The sequence below is a fragment of the Panthera leo genome, chromosome D1 (assembly GCF_018350215.1).
Source record: "Panthera leo isolate Ple1 chromosome D1, P.leo_Ple1_pat1.1, whole genome shotgun sequence".
Lineage (NCBI taxonomy): Eukaryota > Metazoa > Chordata > Mammalia > Carnivora > Felidae > Panthera > Panthera leo.
In genome coordinates this window covers 61,382,586-61,396,878 of record NC_056688.1, presented here as the reverse complement: position 1 = coordinate 61,396,878, position 14,293 = coordinate 61,382,586, and the positions used below count along the sequence as shown (strand labels likewise).

At 38.6% G+C, this 14,293-nt stretch overlaps 1 protein-coding gene across 1 annotated transcript; it reads left to right on the top strand.

The window, feature by feature from the left end:
- The first annotated feature begins 7,199 nt into the window (after positions 1 to 7,199).
- LOC122201228 (olfactory receptor 51V1) lies at positions 7,200 to 11,056 on the top strand. Its single transcript, XM_042907144.1, has 2 exons — positions 7,200 to 7,292; positions 10,094 to 11,056. Exons 1-2 carry the CDS (start codon positions 7,200 to 7,202, stop codon positions 11,054 to 11,056), a joined length of 1,056 nt encoding a protein of 351 aa, XP_042763078.1.
- Positions 11,057 to 14,293: the final 3,237 nt, after the last annotated feature.

Genomic DNA, 14,293 nt, shown 5'->3' with positions numbered 1-14,293 from the left:
CTGGACCAGACGGCTTCCCTGGGGAATTCTACCAGACATTTAAAGCAGAGATAATACCTATCCTTCTGAAGCTGCTCCAAAAAATAGAAAGGGAAGGAAAACTTCCAGTCTCATTCTATGAAGCCAGCATTACTTAGATTCCTAAACCAGACAGACCCAGTTAAAAAAGAGAACTACAGGCCAATATCCCTGATGAACATGGATGCAAAAATTCTCAACAAGATACTAGCAAATCGAATTCAACAGCATATAAAAAGAATTATTCACCATGATCAAGCGGGATTCATTCCTGGGATGCAGGGCTGGTTCAGCATTCGCAAATCAATCAATGTGATACATCACATTAATAAAAGAAAAGATAAGAACCATATGATCCTCTCAATCGATGCAGAAAAGGCCTTTGACAAAATTCAGCATCCTTTTTTAATAAAAACCCTTGAGAAAGTCGGGATAGAAGGAACATACTTAAACATCATAGAAGCCATTTATGAAAAGCCCACAGTTAATATCATCCTCAATGTGGAAAAACTGAGAGCTTTCCCCCTGAGATCAGGAACATGACAGGGATGTCCAGTCTCACCACTGTTGTTTAACACAGTGTTGGAAGTGCTAGCATCAGCAATCAGACAATAAAACAAAATCAAAGCATCAAAACTGGCAAAGATGAAGTCAAGCTTTCACTTTTTGCAGGTGACATGATATTATACACATGGAAAACCCAATAGACTCCACCAAAAGTCTGCTAGAACTGATACATGAATTCAGCAAAGTTGCAGGATACAAAATCAATGTACGGAAATCAGTTGCATTCTTATACAATAATAATGAAGCAACAGTAAGACAAATAAAGAAACTGATCCCATTCACAATTGCACCAAGAAGCATAAAATACCTAGGAATAAACCTAACCAAAGATGTAAAAGATCTGTATGCTGAAAATTATAGAAAGCTTATGAAGGAAATTGAAGAACATACAAAGAAATGGAAGAACATTCCGTGCTTATGCTTTGGAAGAATAAATATTGTTAAAATGTCAATACTACCCAAAGCTATCTACACATTCAATGCAATCCCAATCAAAATTGCACCAACATTCTTCTCAAAGCTAGAACAAACAATCCTAAGATTTGTATGGAACCACAAAAGACCCTGAATAGCCAAAGTAATATTGAAGAAGACCAAAGCAGGAGACATCACAATCCCATACTTTAGCCTTTACTACAAAGCTGTAATCATCAAGACAGCATGGTATTGGCACAAAAACAGGCACATAGACCAATGGAATAGAATAGAGACTCCAGAATTGGACCCTCAAAAGTATGACCAACTAATCTTTGACAAAGCAGGAAAGAATATCCAACAGAAAAAGACAGTCTCTTTAACAAATGGTGCTGGGAGAACTGGACAGCAACATGCAGAAGAATGAAACTAGACCACTTTCTAACACCACTCACAAAAATAAACTCAAAATGGATAAAGGACCTGAATGTAAGACAGGAAACCATCAAAACCCTAGAGGAGAAAGCAGGAAAACAAACCTCTCTGACCTCAGCTGCAGCAATTTCTTACTTGACACATCTCCAAAAGCAAGGGAATTAAAAGCAAAAATGAGCTCTTGGGACCTCATGAAGATAAACAGCTTCTGCACTGCAAAGGAAACAACAGAACTAAAAGGCAGCCAACAGAATGGGAAAAGATATTTGCAAATGACATATCAGACAAAGGGCTAGTATCCAAAATCTATGAAGAACTCACAAAACTACACAAATAATCCAATGAAGAAATGGGCAGAAAACATGAATAGGCACTTCTCTAAAGAAGACATCCACATGGCCAAAGGCACATGAAAAGATGCTCAATGTCACTCCTCATCAGGGAAATACAAATCAAAACCACACTGAGATAAAACCTCACACCAGTCAGAGTGGCTAAAATGAATAAAACAGGAGACTATAGGTGTGGAGTGGATGTGAAGAAATGGGAACCCTCTTACCCTGTTGATAGGAATGCAAACTGGTGCAGCCACTCTGGAAAACAGTGTGGAGGTTCCTCAAAAAATTAAAAATAGATCTGCCCTAGGACCCAGTAATAGCACTACTAGAAATTTACCCAAGGGATACAGGAGTCCTGAGGGATAGGGGCCCTTGTACCCCAATGTTTATAGCAGCACTTTCAACAATAACCAAATTATGGAAGGAGACTAAATGTCCACCAACTGATGAATGGATAAAGAAATTGTGGTTTATATACACAATGGAATACTACATGGCAATGAGAAGAATGAAATATGGCCTTTTGTAGTAACATGGATGGAACGGGAGAGTGTTATGTTAAGTGAAATAAGTCATACAGAGAAAGACAGATACCATATGTTTTCACTCTTATGTGGATCCTAAGAAACTTAGCAGAAGACCATGGGGGGGGGGGGGAAGGAAAAAAAAAAGAGAGGGAGGGAGCCAAATCATAAGATACTCTTAAAAACTGAGAATAAACTGAGGGATGATGGGGGTTGGGAGGGAGGGGAAAGTGGGTGATGGGCATTGAGGAGCGCACCTGTTGGGATGAGCCCTGGGTGTTATATGGAAACGAATTTGACAATAAAATTCATTTTTAAAAAAGGGAAAAAAAAAGAAAGTAGGGATAGAAGGATCATACCTCGAGATCATAGAAGCCATATATGAACGACCCAAAGCTAATATCATCCTCAATGGGGAAAAACTGAGAGCTTTCCCTCTAAGGTCAGGAACAAGACAGGGATGTCCACTCTTGCCACTGTTATTCAACATTGTATTGAAGTCTTAGCCTCTGCAACTGGACAGCACAAAGAAATAAAAGACATCCAAATCAGCCAGGAGGAGGTCAAACTTTCACTCTTCATAGACATGATATTCTATATGGAAAACCCACAGGATTCCACCAAAAAACTGCTAGAACTGATTCATGAATTCAGCAAAATTGCAGGATATAAAATCAAGGCACAGAAATCGGTTGCATTCCTATTCACCAAAAATGAAGCAACAAAAGGAGAAATCAAGGAATCAATCCCATTCAAAATTGCACCAAAAACCATAAAATACCTAGGAATAAATCTAACCAGAGAGGTGAAAAATCTATACACTGAAAACTATAGAAAGCTTATGAAAGAAATTGAAGAAGACACCAAAAAATGGAAAAAGATTCCATGCTCCTGGATAGGAAGAACAAATATTGTTAAAATGTTGATAGTACCCAAAGCAATCTACATATTCAATGCAATCCCTATCAAAGTACCACCAGCATTCTTCACAGAGCTAGAACAAATAATCCTAAAGTTTGTATGGAAACAGCAAAGACCCTGAATAGCCAAAGTGATCTTGAAAAAGAAAACCATAGCAGGAGGCATCACAATCCCAGACTTCAAGCTATACTACAAAACTGTAATCATCAAGACAGTATGGTACTGGCATAAGAACAGACACTCAGATCAGTGGAGCAGAATACAGAACCCAGTAATGGATCCACAAACGTATGGCAAACTAATCTTTGACAAAGCAGGAAAGAATATCCAGTAGAATAAAGACAGTCTCTCCAGCAAGTGGTGCTGGGAAAACTGGATAGCAACATGAGGAAGACTGAACCTGGACTACTTTCTTACACCATTCACAAAAATAAACTCAAAAGGATGAAAGACCTACATGTAATACAGGAAGCCATCAAAATCCTCCAGGAGAAACCAGTCAAAAACATCTTTGATCTTGGCTGCAGCAACTTCGTACTCAACACGTCTCTGGAGGCAAGGGAAACAAATGCCAAAATGAACTACTGGGACCTCATCAAAATAAAAAGCTTCTGCACAGCAATGGAAACGATCAGCAAAACTAAAAGGCAACTGACAGAATGGGAGAAGATATTTGCAAATGACATATCAGATAAATGGTTAGTATCCAAAATCTATAAAGAACTTATCAAACTCAACACCCACAAAACAAAGAATCCAGCGAAGAAATGGGCAAAAGACATGAATAGACACTTCTCCAAAGAAGACATCCAGATGGCCAACTGACGCATGAAAAAATGCTCAACATCACTCATCATCAGGGAAATACAAATCAAAACCACTATGAGATACCTCCTTACGTCTGTCAGAATCGTTAACATCAACAACTCAGGCAACAACAGACTTTGGTGAGGATTGGAGAAAGAGGATCTCTTTTGCATTGTTGGTGGCAATGCAAGCTGGTGTAGCCACTCTGGAAAACAGTATCGAGGTTCCTCAAAAAATTAAAAATAGGACTACCTTATGACCCAGAAATTGCACTACTAGGTATTTATCCAAGGAATATAGGTGGGCTGTTTCGAAGGGACACATGCACCCCCATGTTTATAGTAGCACTATCAACAATAGCCAAAGTATGGAAAGAGCCCCAATATATATATATATATATATATATAAAATGGAGTATTACTCGGCAATCCAAAAGAATGAAATCTTGCCATTGGCAACTACATGGATAGAACTGGAGGGTATTATGCTAAGTGAAATTAGACAGCGAAAGACAAACATCATATGACTTCACTCATATGAGAACTTTAAGAGACCAACTAGATGAACATAAGGGAAGGGAAACAAAAATAATATAAAAACAGGGAGGTGGACAAAACATAAGAGACTCTTAAATATGGAGAACAAACAGAGGGTTACTGGAGGGTTTGTGGCAGCGGGGGATGGGCTAAATGGGTAAGGGGCATTGAGGAATCTACTCCTGAAATCATTGTTGCGCTATATGCTAACTAACTTGGATGTAAATTAAAAAAAAATTAAAAAAAAAACATTTGTAACACTTGCAGTGCTTATACTAAAAAATTTAACTGCTGGGGCTCGGTTGCTCAGTGGGTTGAGTATCTGACTCTTGATTTCAACTCAGGTCATAATCCCAGTGTTTTGAGATTGAGTCCCTCATTAGGCTTGGTGCTGAGAATGGAGCCTACTTAAGAATCTCTCTCTCTCTCTCTCTCTCTGTGTGTGTGTCTTTCTCTGTCTCTCTCCCTCAGCCCCTCTCTCCCACTTGTGCACACACTCTCCCCCCGCAAAAAAAAAATAATTGCTTATTTTAGTATGATTAAAGATAGATTTAGTTGCCACTTACAACCACTTCCGCTTGTTTTTTGTCTTTCGTTCAGTGTTTGACATCTTATTATGTCTGGTTTTTATTTCAGTTTTCTTACATTGTCTTAAATATAGAAGAAGCATTAAAACAGAAAAATTCCTTGATACAGATCATTTGAATCATAGTACAATCAAACTATAAGAATCCTGACAGAAACTTCTCAAACACCAGAATGACCACAGTTAAATTTTTATCATGGTTCTAAATTATGGATAATCATTTTTCAATATTTTAACTATAATGAGATTATTATTTATAGACATCTTATATAATACAATTAGTAAGAAATATATAATAAGAATAGATAAATAAATAATACATAATAAAGAGAATATTCACAAAATGAATAATAGTAACCATCCCTGTAAACTGGGATTTTAAGCCTATTGTGGGTTTGTGGTAAATAAGTCACCTCCAACGCTAACATACTGAGAACTCCTGAACGCCCAGTTTTTTGGATCAGTGTTATAGAAAGTGCTTATTTCTTCAGCCATGCCAAGACTCCGAAGGGCTTGGCCTCACTTACACTTACCCAGTTCTAAAGCAAACTTGCTTTATGCATCCCTGAAGAGGGTAAAATTCAATGGGCTGTTTCTATCCCCTGCTGGTGTCCAAATGGGACCATTAGAGGGATTACTCAAAGAATGAGACCATTTAATTTATTGTCCAAAGCAGGTTGTGTATGAGTGTCATTAAATAATCTTATGAGTAAACAAGCAGAAACCCGGACTATCCTGGCAAACAGATGTTTTTTATTCAATTTACTGAAAAGGCTCTGACTTTTAGATCCAACAATCTTCCTTTATTCCTTTAGGGTAAATAAGGACTGTTGGTCATTACCCTTCCTAATCTGAAAAAAAGGCAGCAAGTAATCAAATAGAGGATCATTTCCAAAGAACAGAAAAAATAATAAAAGAAATGCAGAGGTGACTGAACATGTAGGTAAGTTTGAATTGGAGGATGTAAGAAAAGACTCTTCTGAAAGAACGGTCTGTTTAATTTGATCACAGATAGGGTTTCCAAATCAACATTCCAGACAAAGCGTACAGAGCCAGCCCCATAATCTCCTACCACTGCCTTCGACTCAACTTCACTGCTGCTTGTCCTCACTAATTATTTATTTTGTGCCTGGCATTGTTCTGGTTGCTAGAAATTCAGAAAGAAATATTACACACACTGACTTTGAGGGACCATAGCATAGCATGATGTTTGGGGAAATGATATTCTTTTTTCCCTTGTTGATACAGATGGAGCATACAGTGCATCTGACATATCTAACCACTTTCTTCTTGAAATCTTCATTTATTCATCTCATCAGCCCTATCTTCTCCTAATTTCCACCCTATCTCAAAATAGAATTTAAAAAAATTCTCCAACATTGAGGCAGCACCATTAACCTTCGTGGCTAGTCTGAAGAAGCCTGAATGAGAGTATGGCTTTTAATGTATGCCTATACTCACAGAATGTTTCAATTTTTGTCACCAATCCCATGGCCGAGCTTCCATGTCTGGGTCAGATTGTGAACGATAACAATCATATTTGGGTTCTGGGTATTGTGTTCAGGGTCAGCAGGAATGCCTAGGGCTGTATCTGTTTTACATATCATATAAAACTTACATAGGATGACACATGTTTTGTAGCACATGACCAGCAAGGGCCAGATGTGTAATTCAAGATATGAGTGTTTAGATTTCACAATATTTTTTACAATGTATTTGAATTTATCTTGTTTTTCTTTTTTTTTGATGTTGTTGTTTATTTATTTGAGAGAAGGCATGCAAGCAAGGGAGGGATAGAGAGAGAGGGAGAGAGAGAGAATCCCAAGCAGGCTATGTAGCTTGAACCCATAAACTGTGAGATCATGACCTGAGTTGAAATCAAGAATTAGATGCTTAGCTGACTGATCCACCCAGGCAACCCTAACTTGTTTTTATACCTTTGTAATTGTGCAGCTCTTAACTCATACATTAATTCAAATAATTCAATAATTATTTGCTAAATGCCCACTTGGTGCTAAACCTTATTTTGCATTTCAGTGAGCATAAACCAGACATGGCTCCTGGTCTTCCAGAACTTCCAATAGATCTAATGGAAAATCAGCATATGATAAGTGGTATAAACACAAAGCAGGGTATTGTGCCAAGAGTAACTTATTTGAGAGAAAGAAGAAATGTTGGTGGGTTACAAAAATCCCTCTGAGGAAGCCACAATGAACTTTACCAAAGAAGAAAAAGTAATTGTTGGCTATGTCATCTGGAGCGGAAGAATCCTGAATGAAGAAAAGAGGTTTTATGCAAATACTTGAAACAGATCATTCTAAGCAGAGAGAAGATTAAGAACAAAGACTCTGAGGCAGGAATACTCTTAATTTGTTCTGAGGAATTAAAGATTCCTGGATATTAGGGAGCTAAAATAACAGTGGTCTATGATGTAGATGGAGAGGTGTGTGAGGGTCAGATCATTTAAAGTTTTCTGACTATGAGAAATAAATTATTTTTTATTTTAAGAGCAATGAAAATCCATCAGTGGCATTTGTTTTGTTTTGCTTTGTTTTGTTTTGTTTAACATAAGCTCATGTGATCCAGTAGATGTTTGCAGAAGAGCAATCTGGTTTCTTTGGGGAAAATACAACTTTAAGGGGCAAGTGCAAAAACAATAAATCTAGCTGGTAAATTAGCCAATTACAATAGCCAAGGAACAGTTGATGATGTTACCACTACAGTGACAGTGTGTAATGTATAGGTAAGAAGTGGACACATTCTGGGTATTTTTTAGGGTGGAAACTATAGAAATAGATGAAGGATTTGATATCCAGGAAAAGGAAGGAAAGGGAAGAATTGAGAAAGATTCTTGAGAGTTTTCTTAAGCAATATTGAGATTGGTGAAGGCATTTTATGAGGAAAACCAAATATTTTTTGTTATAACTTGAGTTTTGAGATGAAATATCCAGATGAAGATATCAAAGTAGGCAGCTGTATCCATGAGTATGAGCTCACAAGAGAGGTGAGGACTTTGAGGTGTAAATTTCAGGCTACAATGGTGAATAAAAATTAACACTATGCCCCCTCTCAGGGAACTTAGTAGAGACCTTAGTCTCTTATGTAGGCTAATGAATATCAAATTGTAAATTCAATAAGTTATATAAAGATAAATATGGTTACCCAAATAATAGATATGCGGGGGAAATCTGTCTTAGTTAAGGGGCTTCCTGAGAAGTAATAGTTGAATTGAAGATGAAAGGGACAGGCTGGTTTTAAAAGTGGAGGAGAGGTTGGGGAGAAGATGGGAAAGACCATCTCTGTGAAAAGAGCATCTTAGGCAGAAAGAATATTTGGACGGAAATCTCATGAAAGAAGAAAAATGGTGTTTGAGAAATAAAAGAAGGTAAGTGCTTGAGGCTGAGGCTAACAGATTTGTCTTCCAAGAGCAAACACTCCAATCATTCAACGAAGGAGACAATTAAAAATAGCAGGCTAAGTTATCTAATGCGGAGAGGGGTTCAGGGCAAGCAATAACAATAGACAGGATTCTAGAAAAGGTCTCACAGGGAAACAGGGTGCATTCAGAAGAAGGTTAGCCTGAGGAGCTGCCTGGTGGGCTAGTATGACAAAGATGGGAAATAGGTCACAAGATGAAGTCAGAATCTGAGGCTAATTTAACATGTTGGAACAATTAAATCAAACACAAAAGCCAGTATGGACTTTTAAACATCTGCCTACATTATAAGAGGCTTAAACCTTTTATCATGACTCCCAGGGGCAGAACTCAATGTGAGGAAGAAGCAAGTCAATTCTGTTGCAATGAGGCTTTTTAAAATTCTGGACTTAACTGTCTCACATTGGCCCTCTTTCGAATCTTTAGAATGATAGGTTCTCGGGAAGAGAAAAAAAAAACCCTGCTCATACGTTCAATAAATGTATATTAAATGAATACTTAACCTACTGATTCAATAAATGACTAAGTGGGCTGGTGTCTGAGACTCTCTTCAACCTAAGTCTCCATATCACAAGGGCACAGATAAGTTGAACATCTCAGGGGGTGAGAATTCTTCTGGGAAATCACTCACCAAAGGCCTCTTGCATAAATATTACTCTCTACTTATCACCACAGGAGAACAAAAAGTACTTCTTGGCTATGTTATCTGAAGTGGAATAAAACAGGAGCCTCTTTCCCTAAGTACTATTTGGAGGAAAAATATACTTGGAGAGCAGCAGAAAATGGAAAACTATGGGTACACAGTGACTATTTAAACAGATTTTGGATACTTAAAAGCTAAATCTTACTCTTTAATTTTTTTTTTAACGTTTATATTTATTTTTGAGACAAAGAGAGACAGAGCATGAGTGGGGGAGGGGCAGAGAGAGAGGGAGACACAGACTCTGAAGCAGGCTCCAGGCTCTGAGCTGTCAGCACAGAGCCCAACACAGGGCTTGAACTCGCCAACACAGGGCTCGAACTCGCCAACGGCAAGATCATGACCTGAGCTGAAGTTGGACACTCAACTGACTGAACGACCCAGTTGCCCTGCCAATTCTTACTCTTTATTTTCAATGCTTAATGAATTAGAGGGAAGAAACTAATAATTACTTTAAAACCTCAGCTCTCAATTTTACAAGTACACCTTTTACCAGAACCTCTGGGAAAATATTCCAGGTAACATATCTTTTCTGAAAATTAGCTTCCTCTAGTCTATTGGCTTTCACTTGTGGCTTCTAAGGACATCTATGCATCTTGCCAGTGGATGAATAATGGCTCTTAAATGACATCAGGAGAACACTATTCTCTTCCAGGTAGCAGATAATACATGGCTAAAGAAGAGAGTTACTCATCTAATACTTTGTAAACTTAATTAACCTTAAGTGTATTTTCATTTACTTAGAAATTTCACCTTACTCATCTGAAATTGGAGGATTTCTTTTGAAAACTACTTTCTTTCTGCTCGGAAGAAGTATCTCAGTTCCAGAATTACCGGTTTGGTAAGCCCTATCATGAATTCTTCCTCCTTTCTTCTCACTGGATTTTCTGGCCTGGAGCAGCAGTATCCCTGGATCTCCATTCCCTTTTTGACCATCTATGCCATGGTGCTTTCGGGCAATTGCATGGTGCTACATGTGATCCGGACAGAGCCCAGCCTGCACCAGCCCATGTTCTACTTCCTGGCCATGCTGGCCCTCACTGACCTGTGCATGGGGCTGTCCACATTCCACACAGTGCTGGGGATCCTGTGGGGGTTCATTCGAGAAATCAGCCTGAATTCCTGCATTGCCCAGTCCTATTTTATCCATGGTCTTTCCTTCATGGAGTCCTCTGTTCTCCTTACGATGGCCTTTGATAGGTATGTTGCTATTTGTAATCCACTGCGTTATTCCTCCATTCTGACTAATTCCAGGATTTTCAAAATTGGGCTCACCATAGTAGGTAGGAGTTTCTTCTTTATTACACCCCCCATCATCAACCTGAAATTTTTCCATTACTGCCATTCCCACATCCTCTCTCACTCATTCTGCCTACACCAGGATCTTCTCCGCCTAGCTTGCTCAGACATAAGATTCAATAGCTACTATGCCCTGATGCTGGTCATTTTCACACTATTGTTGGATGCTATTCTGATCCTTTACTCATATTTCCTGATTCTTAGGTCAGTGCTGGTAATTGCCTCTCAGGAAGAGCGGCATAAATCATTTCAGACTTGTGTCTCCCACATTTGTGCTGTTCTCGTGTTCTACATCCCTATCATTAGCCTCACAATGATGCACCGTTTTGGCAAGCATCTCTCCCCTGTGGTCCATGTACTTATGGGCAACATCTACATCCTTTTTCCACCTTTGATGAACCCCATCATCTACAGTGTCAAGACCCAGCAGATTCGTAGCAGAATGCTCAGACTCTTTTCTCTGAAAATATATTGAGGTGCTCAGGTCTTTAAAAAAACAAAACAGCAACAATAACTAACACACAAAATTCAATACCAAAAAATGAATTTTATTAGAATTAGAGATTTAGCCCAGGGTCTATGATTCTTGATTTTAAAATACATTTTAAACATAAATGCAGAAACAAGTCCCATTTTAGGCTATGTTTTGGAAGTCAACTGTTCTTAGGGCTAGAGGTGGGAGACTCCATCTGAAACATTCCATAAATTTTCTACCAACTGTCAATTTGTGTAAAACAAGACAGTATGTTCATGCCATAAGTATGATCATATTCAAGAAAGGATAAAACTAGTTATTGTGCCCCAAATGGATATTCAAGTATTTTCTTTGCATTGAAACAGAGCTGGATTCAAATCCTAGGTCTTCTGGTTTCAAAGGTGGATACCTTGAAGCTTCTTTAATTCTGAGACTCAATTAATCTTCAAAATGGGGAAAGTGCCCAACTCACAAGGATGTTATGATAACTAGATGGACCAGAATTGTGCAGTAGAATTTTTCTAAAAGGATGGAGACGTTTTCTAATATAGAATAATATAGACGAACATATAACAATAGCTTCATGTGGCTATTGAGCCCTTGAAATGTAAATAATATAACTGGGCAAGTACATTTTTGATCTGGTTAATTGTAGTTAATTTATATTTAAATGTTAAAAGAAGGTTGTTTTGGACAATGCAGTGGCTGCTTTATTGGACACTGCAAGTATAAAGAGCACACAAAATGGAATATGACTATGGATTCAATTTTCCCCACATCTACTTTATTTATTTTTTAAAGATTTAAAAATGTTTTAAAGTAATTTCTATACTTAACATGGGCTTGAACTTACAACCCCAAATCAAGAGTTGGAATGTTCTACCAACTGATCCAGTCAGGCATCCGTCACATCTACCTTAAATTGGAATCCTCACTTGTTATATTTTATATGTAGACTCCATATGTGGGAGTGGATTTGGCTCCAAATCCTTCACTTTTAAATCTAAATAGGGGAATAATCTGAGCAGATGAAACTTTAGGCTTATGATTGATTCTGATTTATTTTTTTTTTAATTTTTTAACATATATTTATTTTTGAGAAGAGAGAGACAGAGCATGAGTGGGGGAGGAGGGAGAAAGAGGGAGACACAGAATCTGAAACAGGCTCCGGGCTCTGAGCTGTCAGCACAGAGCCCGACGCGGGGCGCGAACTCACAGACTGTGAGATCATGACCTGAGCTGAAGTTGGATGCTTAACCGACTAAGCCACCCAGGTGCCCCTGATTGATTCTTATTTAAAAAAAAATATATAAAAAACATAAATAGGTTCCCTTCTAAGTAATATAGTTCAATTTTCAAAAGAAGGGAAGAAAGAAAGGAAAAAGGTATCTGTGCAGAGATAAAGAGAAAATAATTGGTTTAATATTATTAAAATCTCTTAGGTACCTAAGGAGGAAAGTGTTAGCTAATACTCAGCAGATTAATGCATCAGAGTAATCTTACACCAAGGAAGCAAGTATTTCTTAATATTTTTAGATATGAACCTAAATCTATGTACTTAAATTTTATTTTTAATTTTTTAATGTTATTTCTATTTATTTTTGAGACAGAGAGAGACAGAGCGTGAGCGGGGAGGGGCAGAGAGAGAGAGGGAGACACAGACTCTGAAGCAGGCTCCAGGCTCTGAGCTGTCAGCACAGAGCCAGAGACGGGGTTTGAACCCACGAACTGCAAAATCATGACCTGAGCCGAAGTCAGATGCTTAACGAACTGAGCCACCCAGGTGCCCCTGTACTTAAAACTTTTATTTCAGACTTGTGTTTATATATTTCTCTCCTTGTTATTGTTCCATTCAATTAAGTAGTCAGTGTAGAAAGCAAAAAGACACACTTTAGTTTCCAACCACTTAAAAGTGGGGAAATAAATAGTTCCTGGACAGAGCAAAGCACCTTGGCATGTGCCAATTTCACAAGATCCGTATGACCCAGTTTTAGAATGAAACGAGAGTTAGCTACTGAGTCGACAGAGGTCATGTTGTGTCTCACGGATCATCTTTGGGCACACATCGCTCAGCGGCTAGACAAGCTTCCCTTCAATGTCTTGATGCTACATAATCACCTTTGCTCAGCACTGACTCCGTTTGGGGGAAGCAGGGACCTCTGCAGGTGCAGGACATGTTCTGCCCTGCCAGGCATGCTGGGAGGACTGATGTGAACTTATATGGAGTTAACAGAACAGAGACATATGCCTAACACACCTGAGTCATTGGTTGGAGAGTCATGTTTAATATGAGGAGTGGGAAGGTCCATTTGAAGACTCTATTCATCAAGGCTCTGAGTATCTGTACCTCAGATTATGGCAACTTGTAGGAATATGAGCCAAAATAGTTGGAACCAATGGCTGTGGACAATGGGCTTGAAAATATCTGGTACATACTCAGAAATCACAGCTGGTTCTAGAACTGGGTATTTGGACTATAATGATGAGACTTGTGAAGAACTTCAGATTGTCTTAAAATCCATGACCCAGTGGAAGGGGGTCAAAGGAAGGAAAATGAAGGAAGGAAGCTGATGAAAATACACTTCCTGATTACTGGGTTTTACACAGAAAGGAACAAGTTAGGAAAGTTTGTGCTTTGGATTGTATGCTTTACATAGGCCTCTCTATCTTGGAGCACTAACATAAAATAACTAAACCCCTTCCTAGGGAGGATGGCAATTTTAGAGCCATCAGCTAGGGTCCTCACATTGAGAATTGACAGACCTACCACAGGTATTAAAAATACCATCTGGGGGGGCCTGGGTGGCTCAGTCGGCTAGGAGTCTGACTTTGACTCAGGTCATGATCTCACAGCTTGTGAGCTTGAACCCCGCATCGGGCTCTGTGCTGACAGCGTGGAGCCTGGAGCCTGCTTCGGATTCTGTCTCTCTCTTTCTCTCTGCCCCTCCCCTAATCACACTCTGTCTCTCTCTGTCTCAAAAGCAAATAAACATTAAAAAAAATTAAAAAAAAAGAGAGCTATCAAGGTATGAAAAGACATGGAAGAGCCTTTAATGCACAGTTTTGAGTGAAAGAAGCCATCCAGAGAAGGTTACATCTGTATATGATTCCAACTATGTGACTTTCTGGAAAAGGCAAAACTATAGAAATTAGAAATAGCATAAAGATTAGTGTAGCCAGGAGTGTAGGAAGACAGAGGGAGAGTTGAATGGGTGGAGCACAGGGAATTGTAGAGTA

What these genes read in the sequence shown, in the direction of transcription:
- LOC122201228 (XM_042907144.1), top strand. Translation starts at nt 7,200, where the DNA reads ATGGCTCCTGGTCTTCCAGAACTTCCAATAGATCTAATGGAAAATCAG. An exon ending in AGCAGGGTATTGTGCCAAGA is followed by an intron (nt 7,293 to 10,093) that starts GTAACTTATTTG and finishes TCTGCTCGGAAG; the next exon opens with AAGTATCTCAGTTCCAGAAT.